Source organism: Salvelinus sp. IW2-2015, linkage group LG15, assembly GCF_002910315.2.
Source record: "Salvelinus sp. IW2-2015 linkage group LG15, ASM291031v2, whole genome shotgun sequence".
Taxonomy (NCBI): Eukaryota; Metazoa; Chordata; class Actinopteri; order Salmoniformes; family Salmonidae; genus Salvelinus; species Salvelinus sp. IW2-2015.
In genome coordinates this window covers 11,477,923-11,494,891 of record NC_036855.1, presented here as the reverse complement: position 1 = coordinate 11,494,891, position 16,969 = coordinate 11,477,923, and the positions used below count along the sequence as shown (strand labels likewise).

The 16,969-nt window shown below is 40.8% G+C and overlaps 2 protein-coding genes across 2 annotated transcripts; one reads left to right on the top strand and one right to left on the bottom strand.

Annotated features, from left to right (window-relative positions):
* Window positions 1-60: 60 nt before the first annotated feature.
* LOC111974523 (Rieske domain-containing protein-like) lies at window positions 61-15,091 on the bottom strand. The gene is made up of 4 exons (XM_024002271.2): window positions 14,906-15,091; window positions 7,521-7,736; window positions 3,034-3,068; window positions 61-2,705 (listed from the first exon to the last, which is right to left on the bottom strand). Exons 2-4 carry the CDS (start codon window positions 7,705-7,707, stop codon window positions 2,394-2,396), a joined length of 534 nt encoding a protein of 177 aa, XP_023858039.1. The 5' UTR covers window positions 7,708-7,736; window positions 14,906-15,091; the 3' UTR covers window positions 61-2,393.
* Window positions 560-2,061, top strand: LOC111974524 (glutaredoxin-1). The gene is made up of 3 exons (XM_024002273.2): window positions 560-766; window positions 1,549-1,669; window positions 1,809-2,061. The coding sequence occupies exons 1-2, from the start codon at window positions 560-562 to the stop codon at window positions 1,660-1,662; spliced, it is 321 nt and encodes a 106-aa protein (XP_023858041.1). The 3' UTR covers window positions 1,663-1,669; window positions 1,809-2,061.
* Window positions 15,092-16,969: the final 1,878 nt, after the last annotated feature.

The window sequence follows — 16,969 nt, the reverse complement described above, 5'->3', positions numbered from 1 at the left end:
TTCATCCTTTCGTCGGGTAAGGGCAGACTCAACTGGACAAAAGTGAAAATGAATTATGATGGGGGGCTTATTTTTGTTTATTCAAATTAGTTTTATTACCCAGAACAATTAACACTTTCTTCAACAAATAGGCATAATGCGCATCTCACCACTTGCATTGTGATTTTTTTCACGCACCCCATAAAATCGAATACAATTTTGTACAACTGATTAGAAAGGTGTTTTATAATACTCAGTTCTGTATGGATCTCATGTACAATTTTGACAGATTGAAATTTGAGCTGACGTGCTTTACGGGATAATGGGACAATTCTTTCTCACTACAAAGCTTTTCTCATGCCTGTATTGAGATACGTTTTCTGAGTCATATCTTGCGCTGGCTCCACAGTCTCTTAATCTAAACAGGAAGCCTGTCCGACCCCAGTGCAGCTGTAATCAAGAGTAAGGTTGGAATCTATCCTGGCTATGGTTTCGCCAACTCTCTCTCAATTTCAGTCATAAATATTTACAATCTGTTGGATTACTCTATTAATAACGCTGCGGCTCTCTAAATAGCAACATGGCTCAGGAATTCGTTACGGCCAGAATTAAAGGGGACAAAGTAGTCGTGTTTCTAAAACCGTCATGCCCATATTGCGTAATGGCAAAATATGTTTTGTCAAAGTATGGATTCAAATCTGGACACTTGGAATTCATAGACATCACTGGACGAGATGACATGAGTGAAATCCAGGATTACCTAAATAAAATAACAGGTGAACGAACGGTAATTGAATGCATGTTTCGCTTTGTTATCCAGCCATTTCTAGACTTTTACTAGCCTGTTTTTTAACTCTTGTACCAACCGACAGTTTTTCCCCCGCAGAAGGAGCCATATAAAACATTTATTTCGTATATGGCAACCCTTCAAAGTACATAAAAGTAGCCTAATTGTTATAGTGTATTCATACTTTAATTGTAGTCTTGCCACTGTCAGTCAGTGACTCAGCAAATGAGCCATGTTCAGAATGGCGGGCAGAAGTTGCGCAATGGGGTTTTGAAGCGCGCCTAACGCCGCGTGCACACAGGTTGCATCATTACATTGCTGTACGGTAAATGTTAAGTATTCTTCGCAATTTATGTACTGCATCAGAACAAAAATAATCATGCTACACATTAGAAACTTATTCGGTGGTTGATCTATTTCTGTGTCTGATACCGCACAGAAAAGCAACGCACAAATTGGACGAATCCAAAACACTGCTAGTCTGCATAGTCTGGCAGATGAGTTGCAGTGGTGCGGATTGCCTCCCATTGAAATGAATGGGCATCCACTGGAAAGCATACAGTTCGACACAACCGTGTGCACGAGGCTTAAATCCATTCATTTCAATGGGTTACTGTAGCCCCCAGATTTCCCATTGAATTGTCAGCAAAACAGTACATTAGGGAAATGAAAACAATCTGATACTTTGCAATGTTGATAACATCATGATCAAATTCCTACATTAATTGAAAAACATAATATTGCTGCTGCCTAATAATCCATATGAATGTGTGTGTGTGAAGGTGCCACGGGTGTTCATCGGTAAGAAGTGTGTTGGTGGGGGCAGTGACGTTAAAGCGCTGGATAAGAGTGGGAAACTGGAGGGAATGCTGAAGTCAATCGGATCGCTGCAATGATCTTCAGGTACTGCGATGAACAACATTTCACACTATTCTGTGCAAGGCTTCTTCTTGATACTGTGACTGTGTAGGGTATCAGTTCTAGCTCACCTGTTTTTCCACACAGCCTCTCATCTCTCTGTCCTTCTCTTTTTTGGCCACAGACAGCTGTGAATATCTGCACCACCTGGAAAACCCCTTGCCTTCGGTCTGTCTGCTGAACTGAGACCAAACATTGTGTGTCATCTATAGCGCTGATGTTAGAGGAAGTTTCTTCGTTTGTCACCAGTCTATCTTCATGACTGTAGGCCTGTCTCGGTTCCTCCAGTAATATTCCTCCAGTGATGTTTACATCCAAACATCATTATATCACTTAACCACTATCTTTTGTATAAAATAAAAGACAAATGTTAACTAGTTCTGCTTTCGTTCTTGAAGTCGTTTGCTGTATAGACGCAGACATTACAAGTCAAACAAAACTGAAGAAATATAGGAAGTCTGCACCTGTACAAAAACAGAAAATCTTCAAACACATATTTAAGTGTGTACAAGTTTGAAAACTTGGAAAAGATTAAGATTGAGCTCAATTAGTGTACTGGAGGATACGAAAGGATAACCCAGAGATTACGCTTTGAGCTGCTGATAGGGAAGTACTTAGTCAGTCTTGTACCTGCACCACCCGTTTACTATTCCACAGCGCTAACGAAAGACACATTTAGTATTTTCCCCAACCAAAATGGCCCAAATCCTTACACTTTCCTGCTTGTCACCTTCTCGTGTAATTTCTTAGTCTTGGGCTGGGCCTTATTCATAGTGGCCCTGTATCTCTCTGTCTGGTAGAAGTCAGAGTCAATGGTGTCTGGTGAGTCGTTAAATGTGACATACACATCCCTGTTGACCTCTGTGACCTGGTGAACTCTCTGTTTGACCCCTTTGGAGCACCAGGTGGGTTTAGGGGGTGTAGCCGAGGGGTTCACCGCCTGGTACAGCCCCTCGCCTTCTGCCAGCGTGATCTTGTACTTGTGCCACGGACACACGATGCACATCCGCCCGTCAAACTCCTGGGCACATCAGAGAAATGAATGAATGAACAAACAAACAAACAGAAAAACACAAAAGATTGTTTAGCTATGAGAATGAGCTGTAGGAAGGAGAGAGAAGAGTGGGGCTCTTCTCAAATGTCTGTCCTAGCTCCCTTTTCAAAATGCAATGAAGAAGATCCCTCCCGTCTGACACGGTCCTCCACTGCGTTTTGATGAGGCAAGGAAAGAGGACGCAAGGAATCGAGGAGAGACAATGGAGAAAGAGCCTGGGATTCCTGGTAAAGAACAGGATTGATGAGGACAGTGTGGAACAAGTAGTAGGTCAAAGAGAAATCAGACGACTGACCTCGATATCTCCCTCCTGCAGTGGTCCACCGGTATCTGGCAAGATAAGACAGTACAACACCACTGGAATTCAGTGTCAGGGATAGATAGTATAGCCTATTCATAGACGCTAACATCTAACAACCTACATCACTATACTGAGAGCATGTCCGTTTCTAAAAGGACGTATTTGGGTGTTTTTGGAGCTTGTTCATGTCTTTTGCATGCCCTGATACCACACAAAGGGCAATGAAGTGAATAGCGGCTGAGGTAAGTTTCTCAAAAACAAGCCAAATCACAAAATAGAACATGTCTGGACCCTTCTACAACATTCTATTTACATTTTTTTTTTTATTATTTAATTCAGAAATAGGAAAATTCTCCTTTAAGATCCCCGACGCTTGTTCTAAAACATTAACACACATCATTTGCGGTACGGTTTTGGAAACATAAGGAACATATCTTTTATATCACAATAAATAATCATTTCAAAAAGGTTAAATTACAACACACTTTTATAGGGTTAGGGTTCCCACACGGCCATATTTTCTTGTTACTGCGCTTGTTTACGGAAAACAGGCGGGAGACAGAGTCGACTACCTAAACTAATTAGCTATTGCCGAACACCTGTGTGTAGGCTAAATGGAAGACGGACACCACAAACATGTTGTCACAGGAAAATACTGTTGGCTGCAAATGTTAAAACTGTATATTTTGCATTTGTGAATTTTTTTTTTTGTGATATGAAAGTAGAGGGTTTCATGTTTCTAGAACCGTACTGCACCGCAATTGAGAATCGATTCATGTTTAAATGGAGTATCTGGCTGTTTTGGCTACCAGAGCCAATTCACCTCTAAACAGAACATGTAAGGTCCTTGGACTATATAGTAAGGTTAAGCTCCTTTATTCCATTATTGGGCGAATCCTAATAATGACTTTATTGTGCTGCTTTTAAAGGTCAACTGATATGCTGTCCATCGTAAAACATGGGGAATGTTGGTTTGGAGGAGTGGAATTTTCTAGCCCCAATCTATTCCTTTCCCCAACCAGCGGTGTAGTTCTGCCGGAGCGCGGAGGAGCGGTGCTCCCTCACTTTCTTCAATATGAGAACACACACAGCTGGTAAAACTATTTCTGGAAAATGTATTCGGATAAATTATAAATAAATTCTATTTAATTACCACTATAATGAAAAACAATAGAATGACAAACCAAATAAATATGTATAGCAGCCTAGAGGTAGGTACATGGTGGTTTCTTCCTTGTCTTCTCTGTCAGTGGTAAGAATGATGAAGAACTATAAGCTACATGTGTGTTTAACCGATGCGAAATGGCTAGCTAGTTAGTGGGGTGCGCGCTAATAGCGTTTCAATCAGTGACGTCACTTGCTCTGAGACCTTGAAGTAGTTGTTCCCCTTGCTCTGCAAAGGCCGTGGCTTTTGTGGAGCGATGGGTAACGATGCTTCGTGGGAGGCAGTTGTTGATGTGTGCAGAGGATCCCTGGTTCGAGCCCAGGTAGGGGCGAGGAGAGGGACGGAAGCTATACTGTTACATGTGCACTGCAGAGGCCCATTGGAGGCTTGACCACTTTGGCCAATCAGAATGGCCTAAGTGGGCGACACCGTCCTGCCAAGGACACCCAAACCAGAGGGGTCACCATAAAGCCCAAGGAGCCTGACCCTCTCAAGAAGTTGCTGTACCCCTGCTTGGGATATTTAGCCTGCTATTGGTTGAGACTAGGGTTGCACATTTTAGGGAATATTCAGAGGTGGAAACTTTCTGTGGGAAATATATGAGAATTAATATTAATACCATTTAAATGTAGATGTTTTTTGCATTTGATATATTTACCATATCATATGGAGACAGAAACAAACCTTTTAACTTATCATAAGTAGACAATTGCAAATGATTAAATCCTTCCAATAGAAATGAAAAAAAAACAATGTAGTTATGAATTGAACTTTAATTAAATTAATTGACTCTTCACATGGGATGATTTCACTGAACAACAAAAGGGAATATTGAATGATCCCCAATGATCCATCGCATCTTCCAAAAACATTTTCAACATACGTCTGTAAAATGATAAAACTAAAGCTTTGGTTGTCTTCCTCTCAGGCTTCCATGTCTTCTCCCTGGACCTCCTCAATGTCCACCTCTTGAACATCAGACTCTGATACCTCATCTTCACTGTCACTTTCCAACCTTGTTGAGGATGGCTTGTTGTCAGGCTCAAAAAGCCCAAAATTTGCCTGGATGGCAACCAATTTTTCAACCCTTGTATTGGTCAGTGCTTTGGTGTGTGTGTTTCCAAACAAGGACCAGTTGCGCTCTGAGGCGGCTGATGTTGGTGGGATTTGGAGGATGATGGAGGCAACGGGAAAGAGCCTCAGATCCAAAGTCCCCTCCACCAGGTGGCTAATGAGATATGTTGGCACGACTGCCATATTGCATCTCCATCCCAAAGCTCTTGCTTGGAAGTGTACTTCGCCAGACTGTGAAGAACCTTGCCCTCATCCAGGCCAAGGTGGCGAGACACGGTAGTGATAACACCATAGGCCTTGTTGATCTCTGCACCAGACATGATGCTCTTGCCAGCATACTTGGGGTCCAATATATACGCTGTGGCGTGTATGGGCTTCATGCAGAAGTCTTCACGCTTTTTGATGTATTTCAGAACTGCAGTTTCCTCTGCTTGGAGCAACAGTGAAGTGGGCAGTGCATTAAGGATTTCTTCTCTTACATCTGCAAGCAGAGTCTGAACATCAGACAGGATGGCATTGTCTCCCTCAATTCTTGCAATGGCTACTGCTATAGGTTTCAGGAGTTTCAGGCTGCTTACCACTCTCTCCCAAAATACATAATCCAGGAGTATCCTCTTGATGGAGCTGTCCATATCGGCAGACTGTGATATGGCCATTTCTTGGAGAGACTCCTTCCCCTCCAGGAGACTGTCAAACATGATGACAACACCACCCCAACGGGTGTCGCTGGGCTTCTTCAATGTGGTGCTCTAATTCTTCTCACTTAGTTTGCAGCTATAACTTGATGACCCACATACCTAATAATTTCCTTGGTTCTCTTGTAGAGTGTATCCATTGTTTTCAGTGCCATGATGTCCCTGAGGAGCAGATTCAATGCATGAGCAGCACAGCCAATGGGTGTGATGTGAGGGTAGGACTCCTCCACTTTAGACCAAGCAGCCTTCATGTTCACAGCATTGTACGTCACCAGTGCAAATACCTTCTGTGGTCCAAGGTCATTGATGACTGCCTTTAGCTCATCTGCAATGTAGAGACCGGTGTGTCTGTTGTCCCTTGTTTCTGTGCACTTGTAGAATACTGGTTGAGGGTGGAGAGGATGTAGTTAATTATTCCTTGCCCATGAACATTCGACCACCCATCAGAGATTATTGCAATACAGTCTACTGTCTCTATGATTTGCTTGACTTACACGAACTCTGTTGAACTCTGCATCCAGCAAATGAGTAGATAAAGCATGTCTGGTTGGAGGGGTGTATGCTGGGCAAAGAACATTCAGAAATCTCTTCCAATACACATTGCCTGTGAGCATCGGAGGTGAGCCAGTGGCATACACAGCTCGAGCAAGACATTCATCAGCATTTCTCTGACTACGTTCCTCCATTGAGTCAAAAAAACGAATGATTCCAGGAGGACCATGAGCTGTTGTTATCGATAAGGTGTCCGATTCATCATTTTCACCTCAAATAGAAGTAGAGGGACTTTTGTCAGAGGTTGTCTGTTGTGAGCGCTGAGGGAACTTTATGCAGAAGTTAGATCAAAACTGAATCAATGTCTTGCAAGATCACATAATGATTGCATAAGAGAACTGAATATACAGTAATACCATAGTAGGCCTATAACGTTACGGTTACACCTAAAACACCTAATTTCGAATGATATTTTAGGATGGATAGCTGAAGAGTCAATTTTTTTTCTCATGTACCAAAACTCAAGAGAACGCACCACTCGGCAAGATATATGTTTGTATTGAAATAAAATGGAAGAAAGGCTATTAGTTTGTTAACACCATCTGCTCTAGTTCGCTCATGAAACAGTAATTCAAGAAGATCTAAATGCATATTACCATGAAACTGATTGAGAACAACCAAATGATTGTCACGAAGATGCAGTTTGGACGTTTCACTGGTAAAATATGAAGAATTATCATTCACCATTGACAGTGATGATGGCCTATTTTGAAATTAGGTAGCCTATGCCTTACTTGGTATTTGAGGATATTAAAAATATAACATTTTCTTTAGACAACATGTGTGGGCATAGGCAGATGTTGCAATTGGAGGATGCATTTTATGCATATTCTATAATCATAGGCTAGTCAATTGGCTACATCTGTTGGTACAAACTTTGATTGAGGAAATTACGACATCATGAAGAAAATAAAATTGTCGCTCCCTCACCCAAAAAATAAATACACCACTATCCCAAACATCCATTTTGCACACACCCATGACCCGATCCTTACGGTAGCAGCGCATGTCCATGGCGTGGAGCTTGCCCTGGTGGCAGAGAACCAGCACGTCCCTCCCGCCCACCAACTTGGTGACACGCTTGGCCTGGACAACGTCTTCTTTCCTCCCGATGAAGTGGGAGGATGGAGGTGGCGATGAAGAGGAGGATGTAGGGGATGTCTGCTCTTCCTCAGAGAACATGTTGACAACTTCCAAATGTAGATGCACTCCTGGGAGAGAGAGATAAACATTTAGTAGTTTGTGTATGTTTTAACATCAACCTGAACTAGGTTTAAACTAAAGGGGCGGCAGGTAGCCTAGTAGTTAGGGCGTTGGACTAGTAACCAAAAGGCTGCAAGATCGAATCCCTGAGCTGACAAGGTAAAAATCTGTCATTCTGCCCCTGAACAAGGCACTGTTCCTAGACCATCATTGAAAATAAGAATTTGTTCTTAACTGACTTGCCTAGTTAAATAAAGATTTTGAAAATAAAATAAATAAAGATCACTGTAATCTCACATTTTTTAAGTACAAACATGCATCTAATCTCTCGTAGACAGATTAACATATAAATGGCTAAAGTACAATTTTCGCGCGAATTTTACTTATGGGTAACCGAGATTAGCATTCATCAAGCACTCTGGCAGGCTCCACAATTTGTGTTGCATGTTAAGCCTTGTTCACGTTACCCATAAGCACGTTATGTTCTGCCGGATGTAATGCATTTCAATGACCATGTCAATGCCCCCTTGCGGTTGAAGGCTCCGGATCTCCGAGAGAGACAGACTCTCCTCCATCTTGCGTTACAAACACTACACTCAGGTTTGCCAGGGCAAGCTAAAAAAATATAGCCCAATGGCCTCTCAAAACAGCCTGCAAGGCTTGAAAACTAGGCCAAAACCTTTTTTTTGTAGCAAGAGAACAGTTGGCACATTTAAACCAATAAACCCTTTTCCGCAAAGTTATTGAGCGAATTAAGAAGGAATATCGGCGTACATATTTGCATATGTTATGACGACTATCTGAATTCCTGGAAAGAGTATGATCTTTTATCTCAGCATGTATACAGATGATCCCTTCTCCCTGTTTTTGTTTGCTGGAAATGTTTATACTGGAGACTTATCAGAACAAACTGTGTAACCTAGCATTTATAGCGGCTAAGAAATGCTTTGCAATTAATTGGAAGGTTGATTATCCTGTCACAATGGATGGCAGAAATGTCAAGTTATGTATCACTAGATTTAATTTATTACAAGATTAAACTATGCAACTTTCATAAGGTTGGGGTGCCTTATATGGAATACCCTACTGTATTACAAAAGAGGTCTGTACTGAAAACATTAAAAATTTTAGTCGAGCAGTCGCAAATAGTTAAAAAAATTTCATGGCACACAAGACACCTGTATGATTTGCACCTGTCTCAGTGGACTAATCCATTGAAGAGGCTGCGGGGATGTCACGGTCCAAGAATTTGGGGATTGTGGTTTAGATGCAAAAGGCACGTCTCTCTCCAGAATGCACTCTATCCCGCTATTTTGTGGGTATTCATTGTTTCAAAACTTAATTGTGTGCTGTCTATCAATTCCCCATTACATACATCACCAGTAGTAGCCTACATTTACCGTTAATTCTCATAATTTCTAATCTGCAATATCTGTTTGGTTATGGTAATTTCTGTTAATGCATTCAATATATTATTATAGTAATTTACTGTTCATTCTCATTGTTGGAGTGGACATATGTTTTGCAGAACTCTCAACCTATAATACACTTGTGAGAAACAAGGTTTTGTTCATTTCATTACATTTATTGTATTTTGTTTGAAACGCTCCTGTCAATGTTGAGTAAGGACACGTAACTGATTACGCATATAGAAATAGGACTAGTCTACCTGGCCTGCTTGCAAATGTAGGCCTATAAATGTGCCCATCTGGGGATGTCTGAAGTGCTACAGTACTTCAGGAGCATAATGGCAGAATCTGCAAAGGCCAGCAGCAGCGGGAGAAGGAGGGTTGGGAACAATTTTTTCTTCTGGTAAGGCTATCTTGATCTCTAGCTCCCGAGTCATCTGTGTATCTTAATTATTTAATCAAACAGTGTGCTTAAAGCATCAGACAATATTTTTTGGGTCATGGACAGCCCTAGTGGAAATGCAGGAAATTAGCTTTAGATGCCCCCAAAAAATCTGAGGGAGAACACCCTGCCAGGTTATGTCCCCCCCACTTTTAAAACCAAAGTTGCACCACTGATTGTATCAAATGGTAGGCTATATAAATGAATAGCCTACTTGATGGCCAACAGATGCAAATGTATCATTCTCCACATTTAATGCGAGTTTCATTGTGGACTTTTTCCCATAACAGAAGCATCCAAGGGAGTTCCATAACTTCCATTGCAAATGTCCACTTGCGCAAGCTCGAGACCCAAGAATTGAGCATGTGTAATCCCCTTTGCTTGATACGGTTTTCCATAAGGAAAGTCAACATTAGATTCCAGTTTACTTTAAACCAACTCTGAGCGAATTCATCGAAAGCCTTTGGTGCGTCTGGAGTTGTTATCCAGACCTTTGTCGCCGTTATATGAATTCTACCGAGTTAAAATATTTGATGGAAAAGGGGTTAGAAATGGGTGTCTCCATAATGACAATCTAACTAGCCGCCCTACAACTGGTAAAAAGTTATCAGGACGCACTGCACTCACTCAGTAACAGCCTACTCACTGCCTGATAATCAGCAGCAGGTCACAGTGAAATCGATATTGTTTTTGAGATATGCATTGGCGGCATATCTCTTTATTTATTGGTTGCAGGTTTTTGGGACACTTTTAAAGTGCACCGCAATAAATGTTCACCAGCGACATCGATTTTAAAAGTAGCCCATTTTACCAGGAAAACTGCAAAGATGGCTACCCTGACTACACTTGTCCGTTCAGTAATGGCACATTGCCCTAGCAGAGCTGGTTAATCTGTTTTCATGTTATCTAGAACGTTAGTGACTAACTGTGCTACTGGCAACAATTGAATTACGCTGTTTTGTCGACGTTTACTGACACCCGCCATATTCAACTGGTGTTGGGCGTTCGTAAATGCATCAATTATTCTGCGCTCTGGGACAGGTACTCAGACGAGAGTGCTCTGAAATCGGAGTAGATAGCCAGAACGAATTTACGAACGCACCCGAATATCCATTAAGAAGGCGCAATGACTATACCACTTCACTAAATTACGGGAATAATCAAGTCAATAAGTGTTGGGTAGTTAGTTAGCATATAGTAAATACACTGGCAAGTTCGATGTATTAGTAGCCAATGAATACATCGAAGCTAGCTAACATACCGGTACATACTGCTGTAAGAAAAGCGTAGCAAACAAATTGCCAACCAACATAATGTGTAAGGTAATTTATTTGAAAAGTCATTACATTGGTCAGCATTTTCTTAACATTTGTCAGAATTAGTTATAGCAATGAATGTATCCTTTGGCTGCATATATTCCGACCATTTTCTTCAAATCTTAAAACCTTATGAAGCCACGCCCATTTTCTGAAGATTTGCATTATGAGCCTTAAAAGTACGGAAAAGTGTACAATGCGTGTACACGTCGTATTTTGGTGAATGTGACAACCCAGAACTTTTGGCATACTAAATTACGTCACAAATAGTACAGTTAGTATGAGTATTCGAACACAGCTCTGGTCTTTCAATAGACCTAGCAAGCTAATCAAATTGATAATGTTAAATTCTTCCTTTTTGCATTGCTGTTTTCAGTTTACACAGGCTTAGATCTACGTTTTGTTCTATGATAGAATAGCAGTCAGTTAACATGCCCTTTATGAATTATGAAGCCTTTGTGCTTTACATTTTTTATTTATTATCTCATACAACAAAACGTATAAGATTTCCTAAGCATGCGTTTACCACAGACCTTATTATCGGAGTTTATCCCCCCCCCAAATGCCATTCATTTTCCTCATAGGCTTTGTCCAACGAACAATGGCGGAGTTGGTGCCTACAAATAGACGCCATTACTATTACTAAATTGAGCACATGTTTGCTCAAGTCTTAGTTTTATCTAACAGGTGGAGCGTATTAGGCTACCTCTCGAAGTATGAAATATGATAGCTGACGTTTACTAACCCCTCTGCAGTGAGCGTTGAACTGGCACTAACCAGAGAGGAAGAGATTTTACTCCACCCAAAATCTGTCCACAAAGTAAGGACTTTTTGAATGGAGGTCAATGAGTGTCGAATTTGGTCAAATATACGTTTTGTAATGGTTAGGTTGTTACGAATGCACTGATATAGGCCTAAGTGGTATTTAGGCAACTTTGGGAAGGAAAAATATATATATATTGGAGTTGTGCAGGTTCTCATAGAGATAAATAGAAGACGCATCATGCATTTAACCCATTTTAGCATGGACATTGTCATTGAGGGCTTCCATCACTTTAAAATAGTCAACTGGGTGGGGATTCATTTGAATTGGGAGCAATCAGCCAATGAAGAAGAACATGTACTACTTTAAAATGGCGTCTATGCCCATGCTGTCTGCTGTCATAGACACTTTAATGGCACACATACAAAGATGAGTCCTATCTCTATTGCCACGTTCATGCGCTAGTCGGAACTAGGAAACTCTGAAATGTATACTTGCTAACTGGTTGTAGTTATACACATGCCAGGGTTTCCGTTAGCCCGTAAAATAAACACCTATAAATAAAATCAGCAATAAAAGCCTATAAATGAATGTGGTGCCAATTGCCCTGGAGAAGAAGTCATGCTTATCGGTCTATAGGTTAATTTGCATAATTTAGTGGAATTAAATTGGTGCATGTGTACAGTATATTTGTTATGTATCTGGTCACAGGTGTACAGCATACAGAGACTGACTGGAAAATCTGTCCGACAGTGCAAGAGCTGCTTTCAAGACAACTGGGAATTCAGAAAAATGGAGGTCAAATCATGACGTCAGTGATCTTCAGGTTCGAAAGTTGGACCTCTAGAAAGAGGCCTGAGTTCCCATGTTGGAATTCCTAGTTGGATGACCGTTCAATGCGATATTTATCAGTCGGAGCTCGTTTTTCCCCCCAGGTCCCAGTTGTCTTCACACACTGAAGTCGGAAGTAGATTTCCCATTAGTTTTCCCCATTTGTTTTGAACGCGGCATCAAACGGCAACGGAAGGCAGGGTTCATCAACTCGCCCCACACCACTTTGCAATGAGCTGGAGGCAGTATGCATTTTGAAAACATATAGCCTACTTAATTGTTTGAAACCTAAACGTTTTAATACACGAGGCACGGCTTACCTTGCTTCAAAGTAGACTATTCTCGCTTTCTAACTGGATATTTTAATCTCTGTCACATGAAACCACTCACATGTGCAGTCCCGTTTTGTCAACGTTTTCTGCTAATTGAATTGTGGAACGAACATTCGCGGTAGCCTACTGCTTTGTCTGCATTGTTGCGCTTATAATGTGAAGAAATAATAGTTTATCAACATTTTAAGATTGACGTTCTGATCTGTTGCATCAGACTCATTGCTTATTTTTTTATGTAGCCTACTGGTTGTATGAATTTGGGATCTATCGTCCCACAACGGTCCCAGTCTGTTTGGAATAGGCTATTTCTTTCTCGCCAAGCTGACCAATAGAATAGGTAGCCTAAACGTTTATACTTGTTGATGATTCGTTACTTGAGAAATGAGACCAAGTTAAGACGCTGGACAGGGTGGATCGGTATATAGTAAGACAGTTTATTCGGATGTAAAGATATCTGAGCAAAACGTGCACGGACTCATTCATTTAGCTCAGAAGGAACTAGCCGACAGGAGTCCCGAAACATGGAGTGCATTTACATTTTATACATTAAATGACGTAGGTAGATTCTGGCAGTTYGTACTCCTGACTGGTCGCTGTGAGTGGAGGGCGGTCCCCTTCAGGCTGATATCAATGTTCCATTGGTTCTTAGTAGTGTTCTTTGTCCTTGGAACCCAGCCCCGACAGAGGGGTGTGGGTGTGGGTGTGTATGTGTGTGCGTTCGTGCAGTGGCATTCTTGTGTGTTTCTGCAGTCATGAGATAAGAGGAGACAGTAACCAGCAGTTGTTGTCTTAGGGCCAGAGGTTCCCTGCCTGGAGGAATGTTGAGCAATTACCCTACTCTGGCAGTTTAGTTTAATTGCTCCATAACTGTTTTTGTGCGGTCTGCAGTTTTATAACACTGGGTATCCTGTTCGTGCCTCAGCAATTTTGTGCTTTAGAAATGGGGTGTGTTGAACAACAGACCATGCTTATGAAAGAAGTAGTTATAACAAGTTTTAACTATGTATTGTTATTAATCAAAAATATCATTTATTACATACTATAGTTGATTGACATGGGCTAGTGGTTTTGCTGTTTTTTACTATAACATTTTCAAAGTGCACATCAGAATTTGGTAAAATCGTTGGCTCATCGTTACATCCTTGACATGCATGTTCTGTTAATATGAATGACCATGTGATTTGTCATTCTGAACACTTTAGGTTGACGCCCTAATCAGGTTAAGCACCCAATGTCTGGTACATTTCTCAAATGTCCGGTAAATTAAATGTTGCCGGTCAATATTGTCTGGCGCCACATTTTCCGATTGGAAATCCTGACACGTGCCTCGTTCAACCTGTTAGCAAGTTGGACATTTGAGTTTCCTAGTTCCAGCTAGCAAATAAACGCGGCATTATGGCCTGTTCACGCGCGTATCTGCCCTATCATTGGCTAGAATTGTCCCACCTGATCTCGCCTCCTATCTTTGTGGGCATGTATTTTCATTGTTAGAGCGGTTACTTGAATATCTTGTCAATATAATAGACAATCTTTGTTCTAGATGAGCCGCTGGCGCGCCAATGTTTGGTGTTACATTTAATATTATCCCAATGGAAACATGTTTTATTATGTTTCATACCGCGCTGTAATTGTATAACCTGAATCAGTCACGTGTTTTTCATATTTCCAAAATGCCATCAATTTAATGGCATTACCACAAATTCCCTGTTCTAGAGTTTTTTTAAAGGGTGTCATTGTATTCTAATTGTTGTATTATCAATCTTTAAATTACGCGATTGACCACGGCTATGTCCCTTTTCGACACAGGCTCTCTCCTGTCCTCCTTTCGTCAAATCTGACCACGACTCCGGTGTGGCCTAAAAATTGGTCTACTTTGAAAACCTGCTGATGACTGTCAGGCAGTGAGCATGTTTTTGCTGAGTGATTGGCGGCGGAGGAGTGTGTGTGTTGAGAGAGCGCTACAGTTATTGGCTGAGTCACGTAATCGAGAGCACCATGCGCGCACGTCGTGACAACTTTTTACCAGTTGTAGGTTGGCTATTTAGGCTGCGTTTCAAATAAAATAGACACTCTCGTCCACTTACCCTGCCTTATGTCCTTGGGGAATCCCCGCCGGCATATCTGTCGTCGGTCCAAACAAGGGAAGTTTACAACGTAAGCCCCTCAGCCCTCGTTTTTAATGGAGTTTGCGAATATACAATTATGTTCACTTCAGGGACTGAAACGCCCCATAATTCAATTCGCGATGATTGTACATCCGCTAAGAAAAGTCAAAACGTAAAATCTCAACGTCAATATGGAGTTAACATACAAGTGTATGTAAAAACGAATGTAAATAAGTTAGAAATTGTGCACAAACACGTCTCGTAAAAGTAATGATGTTTTTGTTTGCCTAGTTTTTGGAAATTTTAGAAGAAAAAAAATCCTTCAGAAGTTCCAGCTAGGCAGGCTAACGTTAGTTAGCTAATTCATTTGCTAGCTATCATACAGTAGGTGTATAATTATATAGTTAAAATAAGTAGACATGCAATCACAATTGACTGTAGCGCGTATAAAGCACCCACAAGCTACGGGTGGCTGAAAACACAATCGTTGCGGGATGACAAATTTCTGGGCAAGAGCGGTCCATTTAAAAGTCATTCCTTCCTCCCTCGACCCTTTAAATTTTTTTTGTGTTTTTTAATTTTTTATTAACAACAAATCAATACAGGAAGTGCATGAGGGAACACAAGTATATATGGATAATATACAATGGACAATTGAGCTAGGGGGTACAATATCACATTACACAAGGACCTTAAGGGACATACATACACTTATAATTCTAACAGCTTTTTTGTTAGTAGAGTATTTAATTGTGTTAAAATACAGTTCAATTTCTTTTTGTAAGGTAAGAAAATGTGTTTTTTGTTTGTAAATTTACATTTGTTAATATGAAATTTGGCCAAAGGAATAATGAAACTAATTACATAAATGTTTCATCTTATTTCTATCGTAGGTAAAGAATCCAAGCAGTACATCGCTCCACAATAGTGTAAGATCTTCATAAATGTGTTCAATTATAAATCTACTGATGTCTTGCCACAGTTTTCTTACATGAATACAATGCCAAAAAAGATGCAACACTGTTTCTGAGTGGTCATTACAAAAGGAGCAATTTGAGTTGATGTTTTCCTTAAACTTCTTCATATAGTGGTTGGCAGGATAATATTCATGAATAATTTTAAAGGAAACTTCCTTTAATTTTGTTAACAAGTAGGTATGTGTGTTGCCACATCCAAACTTTTTCCCAACATCCTCCCTCGCACCTTGCCCTGCAAGTGTATACTCGTCAGACGTCATGATAAGTCATTAAAAGTGTCTCTTAATTTTGATGGCTGCGGGGATAGGGTGTGTCTTTTAAGTGTTTGGAATGCATCCTTAGATTGTCCTTATAGACATGCCTATTTCCAACACTTTTTCCATAAAAGATTAATACGCTAGAACTGATGCACATCAAGAAATAATGGAGATAAATAACTGGAAACTAGTTTGGGTGCACAAGAGTGCATTATATCAATTTGCTCGGTGTTTTAAACTGCATTCTAATGTTGACTTTGCTTAATTAAGAAAACGGTATCAAGCGATGTGTTTTATGTATGCTCTGTTCTTGGGTCTTGGGCTGCCCGAGTGGACATTTGAAATGGAAGTTATCGAACTCCCTTGCTTGGTTCTTTTTATGGGGGAAAAGTCCTCAATGAAACTGACATTAAATATGGAGAATGATACATTTGCCTCTGTTGGCCATCAAGTAGCCTATTGATTTATATTCCATTGTAAGGATAACAGTATAAAACATCCGTGACGATCTCTTGTTAAGATAAAACGTAAGAGAGAACAATGGCTAAGCATTGTCTTAAACTTGTGGTGCTCCACCCCCCTGCCAACCCCCTCCCGCTTCCTGTTCCACCCACCACAAGGATGCCCGGCACCGGAACATTCCAGGCATTCCCGTGGTTGGCAGATAGCAGGTTGACTGGCATGTCGGACCCCGCGTACACTGGGTACTGGTAAGTCCAACATAACAAACGAACAGCATAACTCATAACACACAGCTGTTTGTGCAGGTCGCGACAATATTTTGAAATGACGATATCACTGGAAAAAAA